Below are 13,165 nucleotides of genomic sequence, written 5' to 3'. Positions count from 1 at the left end.
ATGGATGAATGGCTCTTTAGGCGCTCTTGATTGTATTCTGTAGGTGGACATCTGCAGGCTTCATTCAGTTGCTGACACATTGGGATCTCCAGCCATTGAAGACTGTAGCTTTATGGGGATGTCTGAGACATCACCAATGGCACTGGATGCCTATTTATGAGCAACTCAATCAAGCACCTTCAGTCAGGCATGATGAATCTCACTTCAAAAGACAGGTGGCTTAGGCTGGACCAGTCATTCCAGGACTCTTCTATAGCTGTGGAGGGCTAGGCAGCATCAAAAAATGGTACTGGCTGACTAACTCAGAAAGAAACATTTCTATTGCAGATATCCAAGACAGGTGTGATGAATTCGACCCTGAATAGCTATGTGTCGGGACTTAACTTCTCTTTAAAATCAGGATGTCCAAAACTTACTAGATGTCATCTGAGAAAATATTCAAAACTCTACATTACTCTGGTGTTCTTTCCCATGACAGAGACTGCACAGAGATGGAGAATGGGACATCTGTGACAGAGTTCATCTTAGCGCGATTTCCTAATGTCCATGAAGTGGAGATCCTCCTCTTGGTTGTGTTCCTGCTTATTTATTTAGTGACTGTCTTGGGAAACACTCTTATCATTGTCCTGGTATACACTGATGGCCATCTCCATTCTCCCATGTATTACTTCCTCAGTTATCTGTCTTTCAGAGAGATCTCCATGACTTCCTCTGTGGTTCCTAAAATGCTGGCAAACTTCCTGTCAGAGAAGAAAACCATTTCCTTTGATGGCTGCTTTAGCCAGCTCTTCTTCTCTTTCCTCATGGGCACAACTGAGTCCATCCTCTTTGCTGTCATGTCCTATGATGGGTATGTGGCTGTATGCAACCCACTAAGGTATCCCAGCATCATGACAAGCAAGGTATGCAGTACACTTGTTTTGGGCTGCTGGGCAGGTGCCTTTGTCATGATTCTGTCGTCTCTGGTTCTGGCAGCCCGGCTGCCATACTGTGGTGCCAATGTAATCGACCACTACTTCTGTGACAGTGCACCATTATCACACCTTGCTTGTGCTGACATCCAGCTTATTGAGTGGATTGATTTTGTGGTGTCCTGGGTCCTGCTCCTTGGCTCTTTGGCACTGACTGTGCTCTCCTATGCCTACATTGATTCCAACATATTCCGGATCCTGTCAGCACAGGGCAGGCAGAAAGCATTTGCAACTTGTGCTTCTCATTTCACTGTTGTTTCCGTGGGTTTTGGCATCTCCATCTTTGTCTATGCCAGGCCTTCCCACATGACCTCTGTGCATCTCAACAAAAGCCTCCCTGTTGTCTCCAGTATTGTGGCACCTCTTGTAAAGCCATTCATATTTAGCCTGAGGAAGGAGCAAATGAAAGAGGCCTTGAAAAATGCTTTGCACAAGAGGGCAGGAAAGCCACAAGCATCATCATGGCTGGTACTTAGTCTTGAAAAATCTGAGCAGGACCTTTCTGTTCATAGGGATAAACTAGCCAGCTTAGATGAGACTCCTTGGATGAGATTCAGTGGTGCTTAAAGTATGATTCAGGTAAGCGGCCAGGTGGTATCTATGTGAGGATGAGGTGAAGCATTCTCTCAGCTCCATTCTCTGTACTGGTAAGGGGCTAAATGCAGCCAGAGTCACGTGGGGCTACTGCCATTTGAGATGCCACAGAACATCCTAGCTGACCTCCGGCAGCCCTTCTAGGAAGGAACAAGTGTCCCAAAGGCCCCTTGTCACAACTGCCAAGATGTCTTGGGCTCCTTAGGGCATCTCAAATAGCAGAAGACACCTGCGTGTGGACAACTGAATCCAGTTCTCTAAAGAACTGGGGTGTTTAGGATTCATCTCACCTGACTTTAGTGACTGCAATGGATATATATATGTATTTGAGATTACCATGAGCTATCGCTAGAGTGAGTGGAAGGAAAGGTATTTCCACACAGTCATTCAGCTCAGCATGGGATAGGTATGTTGAACTGGCCTTTGGAAGTGGTGAATTCTGTCTGTGGATGGTAGACTCAGCCTGGCTGAGTCTCCTGCACACATCAGGTGTGTCTTAGGCTACACTGCTGCTTTTGTGACATCTTCCAGGGGCTGAATCAGAGTTCCTGATCAAGTGATGCTGACTGGTTTGCATCCATTCTGTGTGCAGAGTGTGAACTCTGGCATCTTCTTGTCTGCCCCCTGATTTTCCCATGAAGGGAACTAATTGGCTCACTCCAGAGAAGGTGCAAGCTAAGGGACCCTGGGGAGAAGCATGAAGTGAAACACATCAACAACATGGAAGCATCATGAAGTTGCCTAAATCTATTAGATTTGACCCCCTCCTAAAGTGGCTTTCCCCCCCCCCTTTTTTCCCATCAGTTAAATGTTATGATTTGGTTTATGATGTGAGCTATATGAATTGTCTCTGTGAAAGTAGCTGTGGATTAGGCTTTCTTAAGTGTGCAGGTGATTGGTGAGTTTAAAAACCAAAGTAGAATAATTTGCCTTCACAGTACCTTGTAGCATTAGAAGAAACAGATTGGTTGGGCTTTATATATTAAAGTATTTTTGCAATTTTTATATATAGAGAGAGATAAGGTAATTAACAACCCTCTTGCCCTTCTCCCACCTTTTTTTTTTTTTTCAAACCTCTTGGGAAAGCTTTAACTGAAAGAGGAATGTATGATTTCAAAGAGATGATTCATTTTTACATTTCTCCAAAAGTCTGTGTTGTCATTGAAAATAAAGGCTATGGTTTCTTCAGAATGCTGCATCATTTTTTATTAAGTGCTCATATTGTATCTTTAGTGTCATAACTGTATTATTACTTGGGAGATTCCAGTGTTTAAACACAGCATGCTTGAAATGAGGTGTGCCACATGAAACACAAAGTTGCTGAGGACAAAAAGTCTGTTGAAACAAAATAAGAGTCAGTTACTTCATTGATCTTTTTCTTTTGTGTGTGTGTTCAGCCCTTCTGACAAAATAAAAAGGTTCCTAGCAATTTCTGTCCTTGAAAATGATCAGCTTTTTCCAAGAGCTCACAATTCCCCAAAGGTCTCGTTTTACTGATTTTTGTTGTTTTTGTTGTGAGATGGTCTGGTAAAATCAACCTGTGAAGACCTTTATTTTCAGTCACTGCAAACTTGGATTAACTGGTGGTTATTCATTCACACCTACTGGATACTAACATCTATGTATTATTCCACCTTGCTTTTCTTGATGTTTTCTTCTTCTCTTCAGTTATCTTACTATTTGTTCTTGCCTTATTACCCTTAGCTCTGTCGCCGTGCACCCGTAATGAGCAGATGCTTTGTACTTCATGGTGCATTAACACTGAAGAATGTTGCTTTCGGTATCAATTGGTGCACTCATCTTACTTCAGTCACCTAATAGACAGCCATACGGCCTAAGGTGCTCTACAGAAGCCCCAGGGAGGTGGAATCTCAGAGGGATCCTGACCCTAGGAACAGCATGACTCGTGCCCCAGTAGCTCTATCTCTCTCCACTGATTGCAGAGAGACTGGATGACCAGTTTAGGCTTAAAGTTGCTTAAATTAGTTATATGAAAAAGTGGAAGATAAAGTGAAAAGATTTTCATGTCTATCTTGTCTGAGGTGCAAGAAGAGGTAATTTTCCATGTTTAAGTAGCATTGACTTCTCTAAGACTTGGCCTCATAAACAAAAAGACTGCCTCTTACACACTTTGCCTTGCTAGAGTAAAGGAAGTAGTCATAAATCTGTCATTAAAATGTTAAGAATACAGGTGGAAATAAAGTTCATCAGGCAATCCAGGAGATGCCAGTAGCCATGATAAAATCCAGTCTTTCAGAATGAATGGGTAACATTAGGCTGTATGATTTGTTGATAGCTATTAGTTTTGCTAGATACAAACAGTAAATAAAATGAGATGATTTTTTTTTTCCTGAAATGTTCCTCAAAAAACCCAAGCAATCAACATCTGGATCAGATTCCATTATACTTATTTTACCCTTCTCATCTAAACCGTGGTCACTCTAGAGTCAAGTGGAGAGAGGTATGCTTCGCTAAATGGAGAGCCTTCCGTTGCTAAGACACTGTCTAAACTGCCTGGATTCATCATCTTCTGCAGATGCCATTCTTTTTCCCCTGACTATGAAGGGGCAGCAGACAGCGACACTGATATGAACAGTTGCACTGCAGCAATGGGATTCAGCTCCAGACAGCCAAGTTGAAGTGTCTGCAATGCAAGCGGTCTGAGCTCCCATTAAATTCAGTAGTGATCTGGCCAACAGTGTCCCTGCAGTTTGCAGAGCAATTTTGCTGAACAAATGTAGGGAAATGGTTAGATGATGAAGCATGGGCATGTACTGCCATTTTTTAATATTCTAGAATATCTTAGATGTCTACATGGGGATGGAAGGAAAGACAGCAGACACTTCTGGCTCAGAACCAGGTGATTACATCTTCTTAGGTGCTTCAAAGGTGCCTATATTTAAGTAGTTGACCTCCATTGACTATAATGGAATCTTCTATGTGCCATGCACTGGTGCTCCACAAAGAATGAAAGTCTTGAGGTCCATTGAGCAGGCCCTAGAGCCATTCAGTAGCCTCATGTTCCCAGCCTGAGTCAGTGCCTTCTAGAGGGAAGAGATCTCAGTCCTCTTCCTTCACCTGCCCTCCAAGCCAGAACAACTGCTGTCTGTGACCTCTTTTCAAGCCATTCTTCTAAATTATTTTACAACTTCCCCTCCACAGAGCTTTTCCCTACTTTTTGGATCTCCAAATCCTTATCAGCAGTAAAACTTCCTTGGCTTTGTATGTTCTGCCGTTGGATGGCTTACCTTCTGGCATGTGCTCTTGCCTGGAGCTTTTGGGGATCTCACAAGAGATCATGCTATTGGGGAAAGAGGTGATGATCTAGGGTGTAAGTTGAGAAGGCAGGAATAATTTTCCTTTTTTTCTTTTTTTTTTTTTTTCATGCCTCAGTAACTGTGTCTGTTTGTTTGAGCAAAGGGAGAGACTAGGTGAATTTCTGCCCTGATGCTAGGGGAAAGGGGAAGAAGGAGTTTGTCTAGACTTCTGCTTCCACCTTGTGTGGAACAAGTCAAGATGGAATGATTCTACAGAAGACTCAAGGAGCTCTCTGGACCAAGAAAAACAGAGCTAGGAGCACTCCCTTACCTAACTTGGGATGGCTACCATAGAGCTGTCTCTCCCTGAGCTTCCTTTGTAGTCAGTGAAGAGAAACAGCTACTGTTGGCTACAAGTCATGTGAACTCACCTAGCCCATTAGCTTAAGGTGAGGTGTATCCCTCTAGAAATGACTCTCAGAGTGTGAAGGCAGGCTAAGAAAGGAAGCTCCGTCGGATGGTACCTCTTGCAGGCATCCAGTGGTATTCCAGATGCCCTGGGCATGTGCATATCATGTAGAGGAAACCTGTGCCCTTCTGAACACCTACACCTATCAAGTCATAGAGCTTCTTGTGTCAAAGTCACCTCAGCTTCACCTCAGTCACCTCAGCTCCCTCCCACGTTAATGACAGGCGACCAGCATCTTCACATCGCCACAGGGGGACTCATCCTGCCTGTTTTAGGAGCCCATCTTAGAAGAGCATCTGCCATTCTCTGCTGTGGCTGATTTTGACTACCAGGGAAGTCTCCATCCGAGACCATCTGAGATTTGGATCATAAAAGATTGTTGAAGTGAATTGCAGGGGACTCACTCGTGAACATAGATTAAATTTGAGGATACTCAAGGAAATAGGTTTCTTATTTTGGAGGTCATTGAGTCCAACACCCCCCTCAAAGAAAAGCAAGCTATGTGGCTCATACTTTTTCCCCCTAGCTATCACCTTGAACTCTGTCATATCTCAAGTTCTTTTCTCTCTCCTACCACTTTCAACCACAGTAGTTTCCAGACTTCCCTCTCTTTGTCATCCCCCCAGCAACCTGTGTACATCATTAAAAAGAGCATCTTGCTCCCAGGCTCAGCTCACCCTGGGATGCAGGAGGTGACTGAAGTCCAGTTCTTCAGGAAATGGGGAATGGTTGCTTCTTACAGGAATATCAGTGTTTACATATTTCATCGTTGATCAGGGAGAAGCTTGCACTGTACCTGCTGGTACTCATTCTTTCTGTCTGAAAGGAAGATAGCACCCGCCCAAGGACACTCAAGCCAAGCCCATCACTGTCCTGAGCGAGCGCCGTGTGATCCATCACTCTCCTTGCCTGGGAGTCAGCGTGTGTCAAGAGCTCACTATGTTTTTGCTTGAGAGCCCATCTCATACTGCTGCTCAAAGTCCCCACTTTCAATCCCCATAGAAAGTTATTGTGGGGAGAAAAAGGAATCTTGGAATGATGAAACCACTTCCTGGGCATCCAACACATCAGTTCTTGGAGACTGAACAATCCTCTGCAAATGCTGCTCTTAAGTGTGTAACAGAGCCAGTACCACTGTGTTAAGACTTAGAGATCAACATTCAAATATCTGAAGTTAAGGTAGATGAATGCCACCCAGAGAATCTACACACTGGTTATAGTTATATGCTGGAGGAAATTCAGGGTATGCAGAATTTCATGATTGATTTCTGTCACTCTACACTTATGCCATACTCATCCCTCGGGGTATGGCACCTGACTCTTAGAGAAGCTTCCTGTATTATCAACACCCTCGTCTTTTCATCTCCCACTGCAGCAGGATGCTATTGGTTCAGTTATTAAAAAGAAAAAAAAAATGCAGGCTTTCATCTATGAATTCAGACAAGGGAAAGCAAAGAAAGACTGAGGAGATCTTCAGAGGCCATGGTAAGCATCAATTGTGGGAGTAAAGCAAGGAGAAAGGATTAGGGATAGGAAAAGAAGAAAATATGAGGGCTCCCTTCATAAGATCTGTGTTAGCCACTGGGAAGCAAATGAGTAATTAAAGTGTGTGTGTGTGTGTGTGTGTGTGTGTGTGTGTAGGAAATGATGCAAAGGGAAGAAGGGGGCAGTATGGTTTCTGCTTAAAGTATTGGGAAAATAAGACCCAGAAAATGGACCTTTCCTCTGCAGAAGGACCTACAACTTTTTAGAGGGGCTGAGACTATGAGATCGCCTTTCACAATTCCCCTCTGCAAGAAACCTCAGAGGAAAGGAGGGATGGGATTCATCTTCCCAAATGTAGACATGTCCAGTGGAAAGGCTTGATTCAGTTGCCCATTTATCACTGTCAATATGGAGAAGCCCTGCGGTATCTAGGACGCACAGAGGAATTCCATGCCTCAACCTTGTTGGGCAATGGGAGGGAAAACAACCACTTCAGAGTAAGGTTTCTCCCACTGCAGAGCAGATGCAAGACACATGAGGACTGACCTGGCAAAAGAGATGAGGTGGGACTGCAGGGTGGTGGGAGGCTGGCTGAGAAAAAAGGCTCAGAGGAAGATGAAGTCAGGCCCTGCCTCTGGTGACCAAATTGCAGTCAGCTTCTGTTGATATACTTATATGCTTGTGTCTCCACAGATAAGAGCTGTATCTCCTCAGAAGGCCAGCCCAGGTGCCGAAAGCTGCGTGAGGGACATGCTCTAGGCATGCACAGGAGGGAGGCTTTAGGGATAGGCTCATCTCAGCAGGGCAACAGGCCAATCCAGGAGCCTTCTCCGCTTGCTCTGATGGCCCAGGCTCCCTGGTCGGACCGTGGAAGGAGTGAGGTGCTGCATGGGGCTTGTGTTAGGCACCAACCTCAGGATGGGCTGACTCACAGCCAGGCTTTCACTGGTGTCCTCAACCCCAGGCAGCAGTGCTGTTGGCCACACATGAGCACTGGAAGCCCTTTCACATGCCTGCACATTTCCCATTTCTGCTTCCGTTTTCCCCCTCTTGCCTCAGTCCCTAGCAGACCTCTTCACTAGGCCCCAGCTCTGTGACCCCTGTCCACATCGATGTTCGGCGTACCTGAGGCCATCCTGACCCATAGGAGGTGCATGCATGGGTGCAGTCAACTCTGTTGCACTGGCGATCTTCACTGAACAGAACAGTAACTAACAATACAGACCTCTGCTCTGGGAATATGTACAGCTGAGAGACAGGGCTACCATCTCAGGAGCCCACAGACAGGAAAATACGTCAATGCTTGCCCCTGGAAGGCGCTCACATTACAGCTGAAATTCTTTTATGCTCTTCACAGAAAAAGAAGGCTAAGACATTTCAAGAGCTCCTGCTTCCAGCATGATAATGGGGTTTATTTTAAAGAAAGAAGACAGCCAGGGATATTCTTTGCACTCTTCTGCACCAGGCCTATATTCCCCTAAGACATTTATTCCCTTCTCCCCCTTCCCATTCCACAAACTTCTCCATATGCTGCACTTTGAAAGCTACACCTGATACACAGAACATGCATTTCCAAGTCTGCCATGCTAGGTCAGTTCATTCCTGGTGGATCACAACTAGTATGAGCTCTGTGTGGAGGCCACAGTTTTCCTGAGTGCCTTTCCAAGAGTCCCCTTGACCTCCCTGCTCTGCAGGCTGTAGATGAGTGGACTGACCACGGGTGTGAGGATGGTGTAGAAAAACGGGACAGCATTTTATTGAGCTGTCTCAGCAGAGCTGTTCTGGGCATCATATAGACAATGGTGAGGGTCCCGTGGAAAACAGTGACCATGGTGAGGTGAGAGGAGCAGGCGGAGAAAGCCTTCTGCCTCCTCATGCTGGTGGGGATCCTCAGGATAGCAGCTCTGATGCAGACACAGGATGCCAGAGTGAATAGCAAAGGGAAGACTACATCCAGAAAGCCGATTACGAAAGTAACCAGCGTAGGCACTGTGGTGTCACTGCAGGAGAGCTCTAGCAAAGGGGTAGAATCACAGAAGAAGTGATCAGTGGCACTGGGGCCACAGAACTGTAACTGAGAAAATAACCACGTCACTGCTGTAGACATTAGTAATCTGGCTAGCCAAGACCCTGACGCCAGCTGGAGACACACCTTCCAGTTCATGAGGCTTGCACAGAGCAGGGGTTGGCATATGGCCAAGTACCGATCACAGGGACATGGTGGCCAGCAGGTCACACTCAGCAGCGGTAAAACAGCCAAAGAAATAGAACTGTGTCATGTAGCCATGAGCAGAAATGGTTCTGTCCCCAGTTAGGAATCTGGCCAGCAGCCTGGGCAGAATGGTGGAGGTGTAGATTTCCACACTGGAGAAATTCCCCAAGAAGAAGTACCTGGGGTTATGAAGACGCCTGCGTGCCACCACTAGCACAACAATGAGGATGTTCCCAAACGTGGTCACCAGGCGGATCATGAGAGAGAGGAGGAAGAGAGGCATCGGAAGCTTGGCGACATTACCCGGTCCCAGCAGGAGGAACTCCACTGGAGATGTCCAGTTGCTCCATTCCTCTTTCTCCTTGTAGCACTGCAGGTCCTTCTTTCAAACTCGCTTGGCAGGAAGGAAACTGCAGAGAAAGAGCATGCACTTCTGTGCTTGTGGTAAAAAGGTTGACAGAGACAACATGAGGTTTGCACTCATCTGACTGAATTCACAGTTGGTTTAGGGGCTTCATTGCTAGTGAAAGGACAGGAACAGGTTCTTCTGGAGGGCAAAACTGCTCATCCCAGGGGAACCTCCTCTGATGAGACAGATGAGCTGCTCCATTGAGGTGCCTATTTCACTGTGTGGATTAAAAAGGAATGTACATTTGCTCGTATTTAGCCTACTATGCCTGAAGTTATTCCCGGTAATACGCAGCATAGCTGTTGGCCAAATCCTTCTGCTCTCGAGCAACAGGCAGATGTGCCAGAGAGAAAAAGCCCCGTCATGCAAAAATAGCCTTTAGGGGAACACATCATGCCAAAGGTTGTTTCTTCTCACAGAAGAAGGATGCACACTGAACGGAGTTAGTGGTCTCAACTCCCTGAAACACGTGCTTTCTGAGGAGACGATTCTGCACTGGACAGTCCATCTCTTTCTGTTGGCAAAGAGTGGTCAGGAGTTACTAGCTCAGTCTTGGAAGGGACTGTAAAGGGACTGTTAGAGAGGATACTTACAAGCAGTTGTGTAACTTGGGAGAGAAGGGAGGGGGAAAAGTGAATGCCAGAGAAGGGGTACCTGAGCCATCCAAGCAACGTGAGGAAGAGAACCGTTGTATGGGGAAGAAGGGAAAAGGAGAGGGAAGTTCATTTCCTGCACATCTTTTCCTCCTCGGTTTTAATTTCTGAGAGCATTTGAGCTGTCACCTGCAGCAGCAGCAGCAGCACAGCACCTGGACCTCAGCATTTCCAGCTGAGCTCTCAGGGCTCCCTGTTCAGCATTGTGATGAGGGCGGATGAGTGACCCGAGGGTGACTGAGGACTGAGGAAGTGTGGAAGCAGGGCAAAGCACATGCTTATGGTAACCCCCTGACACACGCCTGAGTAGCTGCCCAGGGAAAGTCCATGGCTGCAAGACAGAGCTCTTTGCCCGCTCCTCCTCTGGCCTTTCATAACACAGGGGTCAGATAAAATGATGTCCCTGGTGATTCCCTGCTGCAAACTTTAGACCTTGTACAGTGCGTTGGAGAAGGCTGAAGCAGCCATCTAGACAGCCCAGGGAGCTCCTGGGATGGATGAGTCAGTGATTCACCCCGCCTATACGGGGATGAATTGTTGCCAAAGGTGCTTCCATAGGGAGGGTGTCCCAGATTCACTGCTGCCTGTGGATCACATCTTTGGTGGATGGCTGAGAGTCAGCTGTGAGAGAGCTGGGAGACTGAGACTGATCCCTAAAACAAAAGCAAGATGGAGAGAGAGAGAGAGCAAGAGAGAGAAAGATTCAGAGAGGCAGGAAATTAAGGCACATGTATAGGCACAGTGGTCCCATACACTCTGCCCAAACTCTTCTTTCTCTCAGCTGAAGTGTGTGAGTGCCCATCAGCTGATGCCCTGCAGCAACCACACAGCTCTAACTCTGCACCACAGCCATGCTCCCTGTATCTCTGTTCAGCAGTGTCAAGGACTCAGAGAGGGCTTCTAGAGGAAAGAGTGAGCTGGAGTAAGAAGACATCAAGGAAAGGCCTGGAGTGAGGCACATGTCTCCCTCCCTGGTTGTCACTGCACAAAGGGCCGCTGGCACGTTAACAACACCCAGATCTGCCACAGCACATATAGCTCCTGCCTGTAATCCTCAGCATGGTGTGGTGACCTTTCCTCCAATGGTAACTGAGAATGAAAGGCAAGGCCTGGGTCTCTCCCTCGGCCTTTTCCCCACTACATCCCCCTCTTTCCTAGTCTGTCTGCAGACCCTGAGCCAAGGCTCATTCCTTGCTCTGCCCTTGCACTCGTCTTTCAACATCTCCTGCTGTGAGTCTTCAGCAGCACCTGAATGTCGCCTGCCCTGCGGTGTCTCTTAGCTTAGACTTTGCAGCTTTCTCCAAGGTGTATACAATTGTCTGAGACTGATTGCACTTCCTCCATTCTTTAGCTATTTGCAGTTATCACTTCTGTTACTCATTCCCCATCACAGCTGCCATTCTAGTTGTAGAAAGGGGGCTTAACATGCATTCACCTGGGACAAATCAGGTCCAGTTTGCCTTCACGCAGTGCTTGGATAGAGCAAAGAATAATATAAGAACTCAATTCTGCAAAAGCAAAAGCTTGTGCCAAATTGTTCCTTTCTTGCTCAGAAATGCCCCAGCTCCCGTCTCATCCTGGGCATCATCTTATTCTAGGTCCACATCTGGTTAACATAGTGCAAACTGCCAACAAAAAAGAGACAGTTTAGTCCTCTTCCTCAGTGTGTTACTGGGAGCTTGATTTCATTGTAGTTCCATGCTCGTGTTGGAGCTCCATGTTGTTTTCTGTTCATACGGGACACTTGAAGAACAAGGATGCAACTCCAGAAGTGGCTGATAGGTCCTGCCTCTGCCTTCTGCCTGCTCCACAGTGTAAGCCTTGGCAAGTAACTCAGTGCTCTCTCAGGTGTCAGCTGTGTGGCATTCAGAGAAGGCCTGAAATGGCTGCACTGCAAAAGACTGGGAGTATCAAGTATCTGGGTGTGGGATATTAAGGTCCTGCTACCCCCAGGAATAAGGAAATACAAATACGGAGATATGCAGGTGAATTTTTTCCACCTAATTTCAGTTGTCAGAGCATCTAGTTCAAGCTCAGGTCTAAATCTTAGCTCTGAGCTTAAGCTAAGCTAAGATCCGAGCTGACACCTAACTCTAAATCAGGCAGCTAATTCCCCTGCACTAGCTCCCGGCTGTACAAAAGCTTTGAAGATTTCATCTATTTTAAGCTTTGTTTTCTTAATTATACCATGTAGACCAGGATTATGGCTGGCAAGTCAATCACTGAAGCTTTGCTGTGGGGTGAGTAAGATTGTTCCTGCTATCCACCAGGATGGAGAGGGGCAGTGAACAGCCTCTCTGTGAAGGATAGTGCCATGCCATACCCAGCAGCGCGGTTCCAAAGGTAGTTTATCTTTGATGCTATTCCAGCTGTGCAGGTATTGCACTTCTGCCAGCCCCAGCTCTCACTTGCCTGAGTGCTCCAGGGTCCTCACCTGCCCTATGGCAAAGTCTGAGTTGGGTTTGGTGGCAAACCCTGGTGCTGGCATTGCTAGGCAGTACGATGTAAAAAGCACTGTCCTCTATCCTGTTTTTCCCCCACTCCATCCCTCAAAACTAGATGTGTACACTTGGGAGGCTTCTATGCAACTGTTCAATTTATGGACCAGCCATAGCATTTTACCAGCAGCTGTTTCTTTCTTCCTTTACAGCAATGATCGTCTCAATTTTGTAGATTTTGTTCTCTTCAGGGTTCATTTTTGGAAGTTCTTCAGGGAAAAATGTCCCCTTGATTGCTTCCTGACTGTAGTCTATTAAACAGTACATCAGTATCCAACCCCTTCTCACAGCTCTTGCCATACAGCTTGCAAGCTACGTTTCCTTACTGCACCCCATCCCTGCCCTTCCCTGCTAGCTGGGGAGGGGGCTCCGTGGGAGGAAGTTCCTGTGCCTATGGCAGAATCTGAAACCTTCACAGCAAAGCATTTTCTCCAGCTCCCAAGTCTTGTTTCTTATGCTTTGCTTTTTTTTTTTTGCAGGGGGTGAGCTGGGGTGGGGAGAGGGGTTGGATGGAAAAAGTGTTCTCTGTCCTTGAGAAATGAAGACCCCAGGAAGAGATTCTGCCTTGGCTAAACTGAGATATTTTAAGTGCAGACAGCCACAGCTTGATGTACCCT

At 46.5% G+C, this 13,165-nt stretch overlaps 1 protein-coding gene across 1 annotated transcript; it reads left to right on the top strand.

The window, feature by feature from the left end:
* Positions 1–491: 491 nt before the first annotated feature.
* Positions 492–1,538, top strand: LOC136996315 (olfactory receptor 6M1-like). The gene has a single exon (XM_067317244.1). It carries the CDS (start codon positions 492–494, stop codon positions 1,536–1,538), a length of 1,047 nt encoding a protein of 348 aa, XP_067173345.1.
* Positions 1,539–13,165: the final 11,627 nt, after the last annotated feature.

The sequence above is a fragment of the Apteryx mantelli genome, unplaced genomic scaffold, assembly GCF_036417845.1.
Source record: "Apteryx mantelli isolate bAptMan1 unplaced genomic scaffold, bAptMan1.hap1 HAP1_SCAFFOLD_34, whole genome shotgun sequence".
Lineage (NCBI taxonomy): Eukaryota > Metazoa > Chordata > Aves > Apterygiformes > Apterygidae > Apteryx > Apteryx mantelli.
This window is presented reverse-complemented; position numbering and strand designations above follow the sequence as displayed.

Bases quoted from the DNA above. Each gene is read 5' to 3' on its own strand.
- LOC136996315 (XM_067317244.1), top strand. From the start codon at position 492: ATGGAGAATGGGACATCTGTGACAGAGTTCATCTTAGCGCGATTTCCT.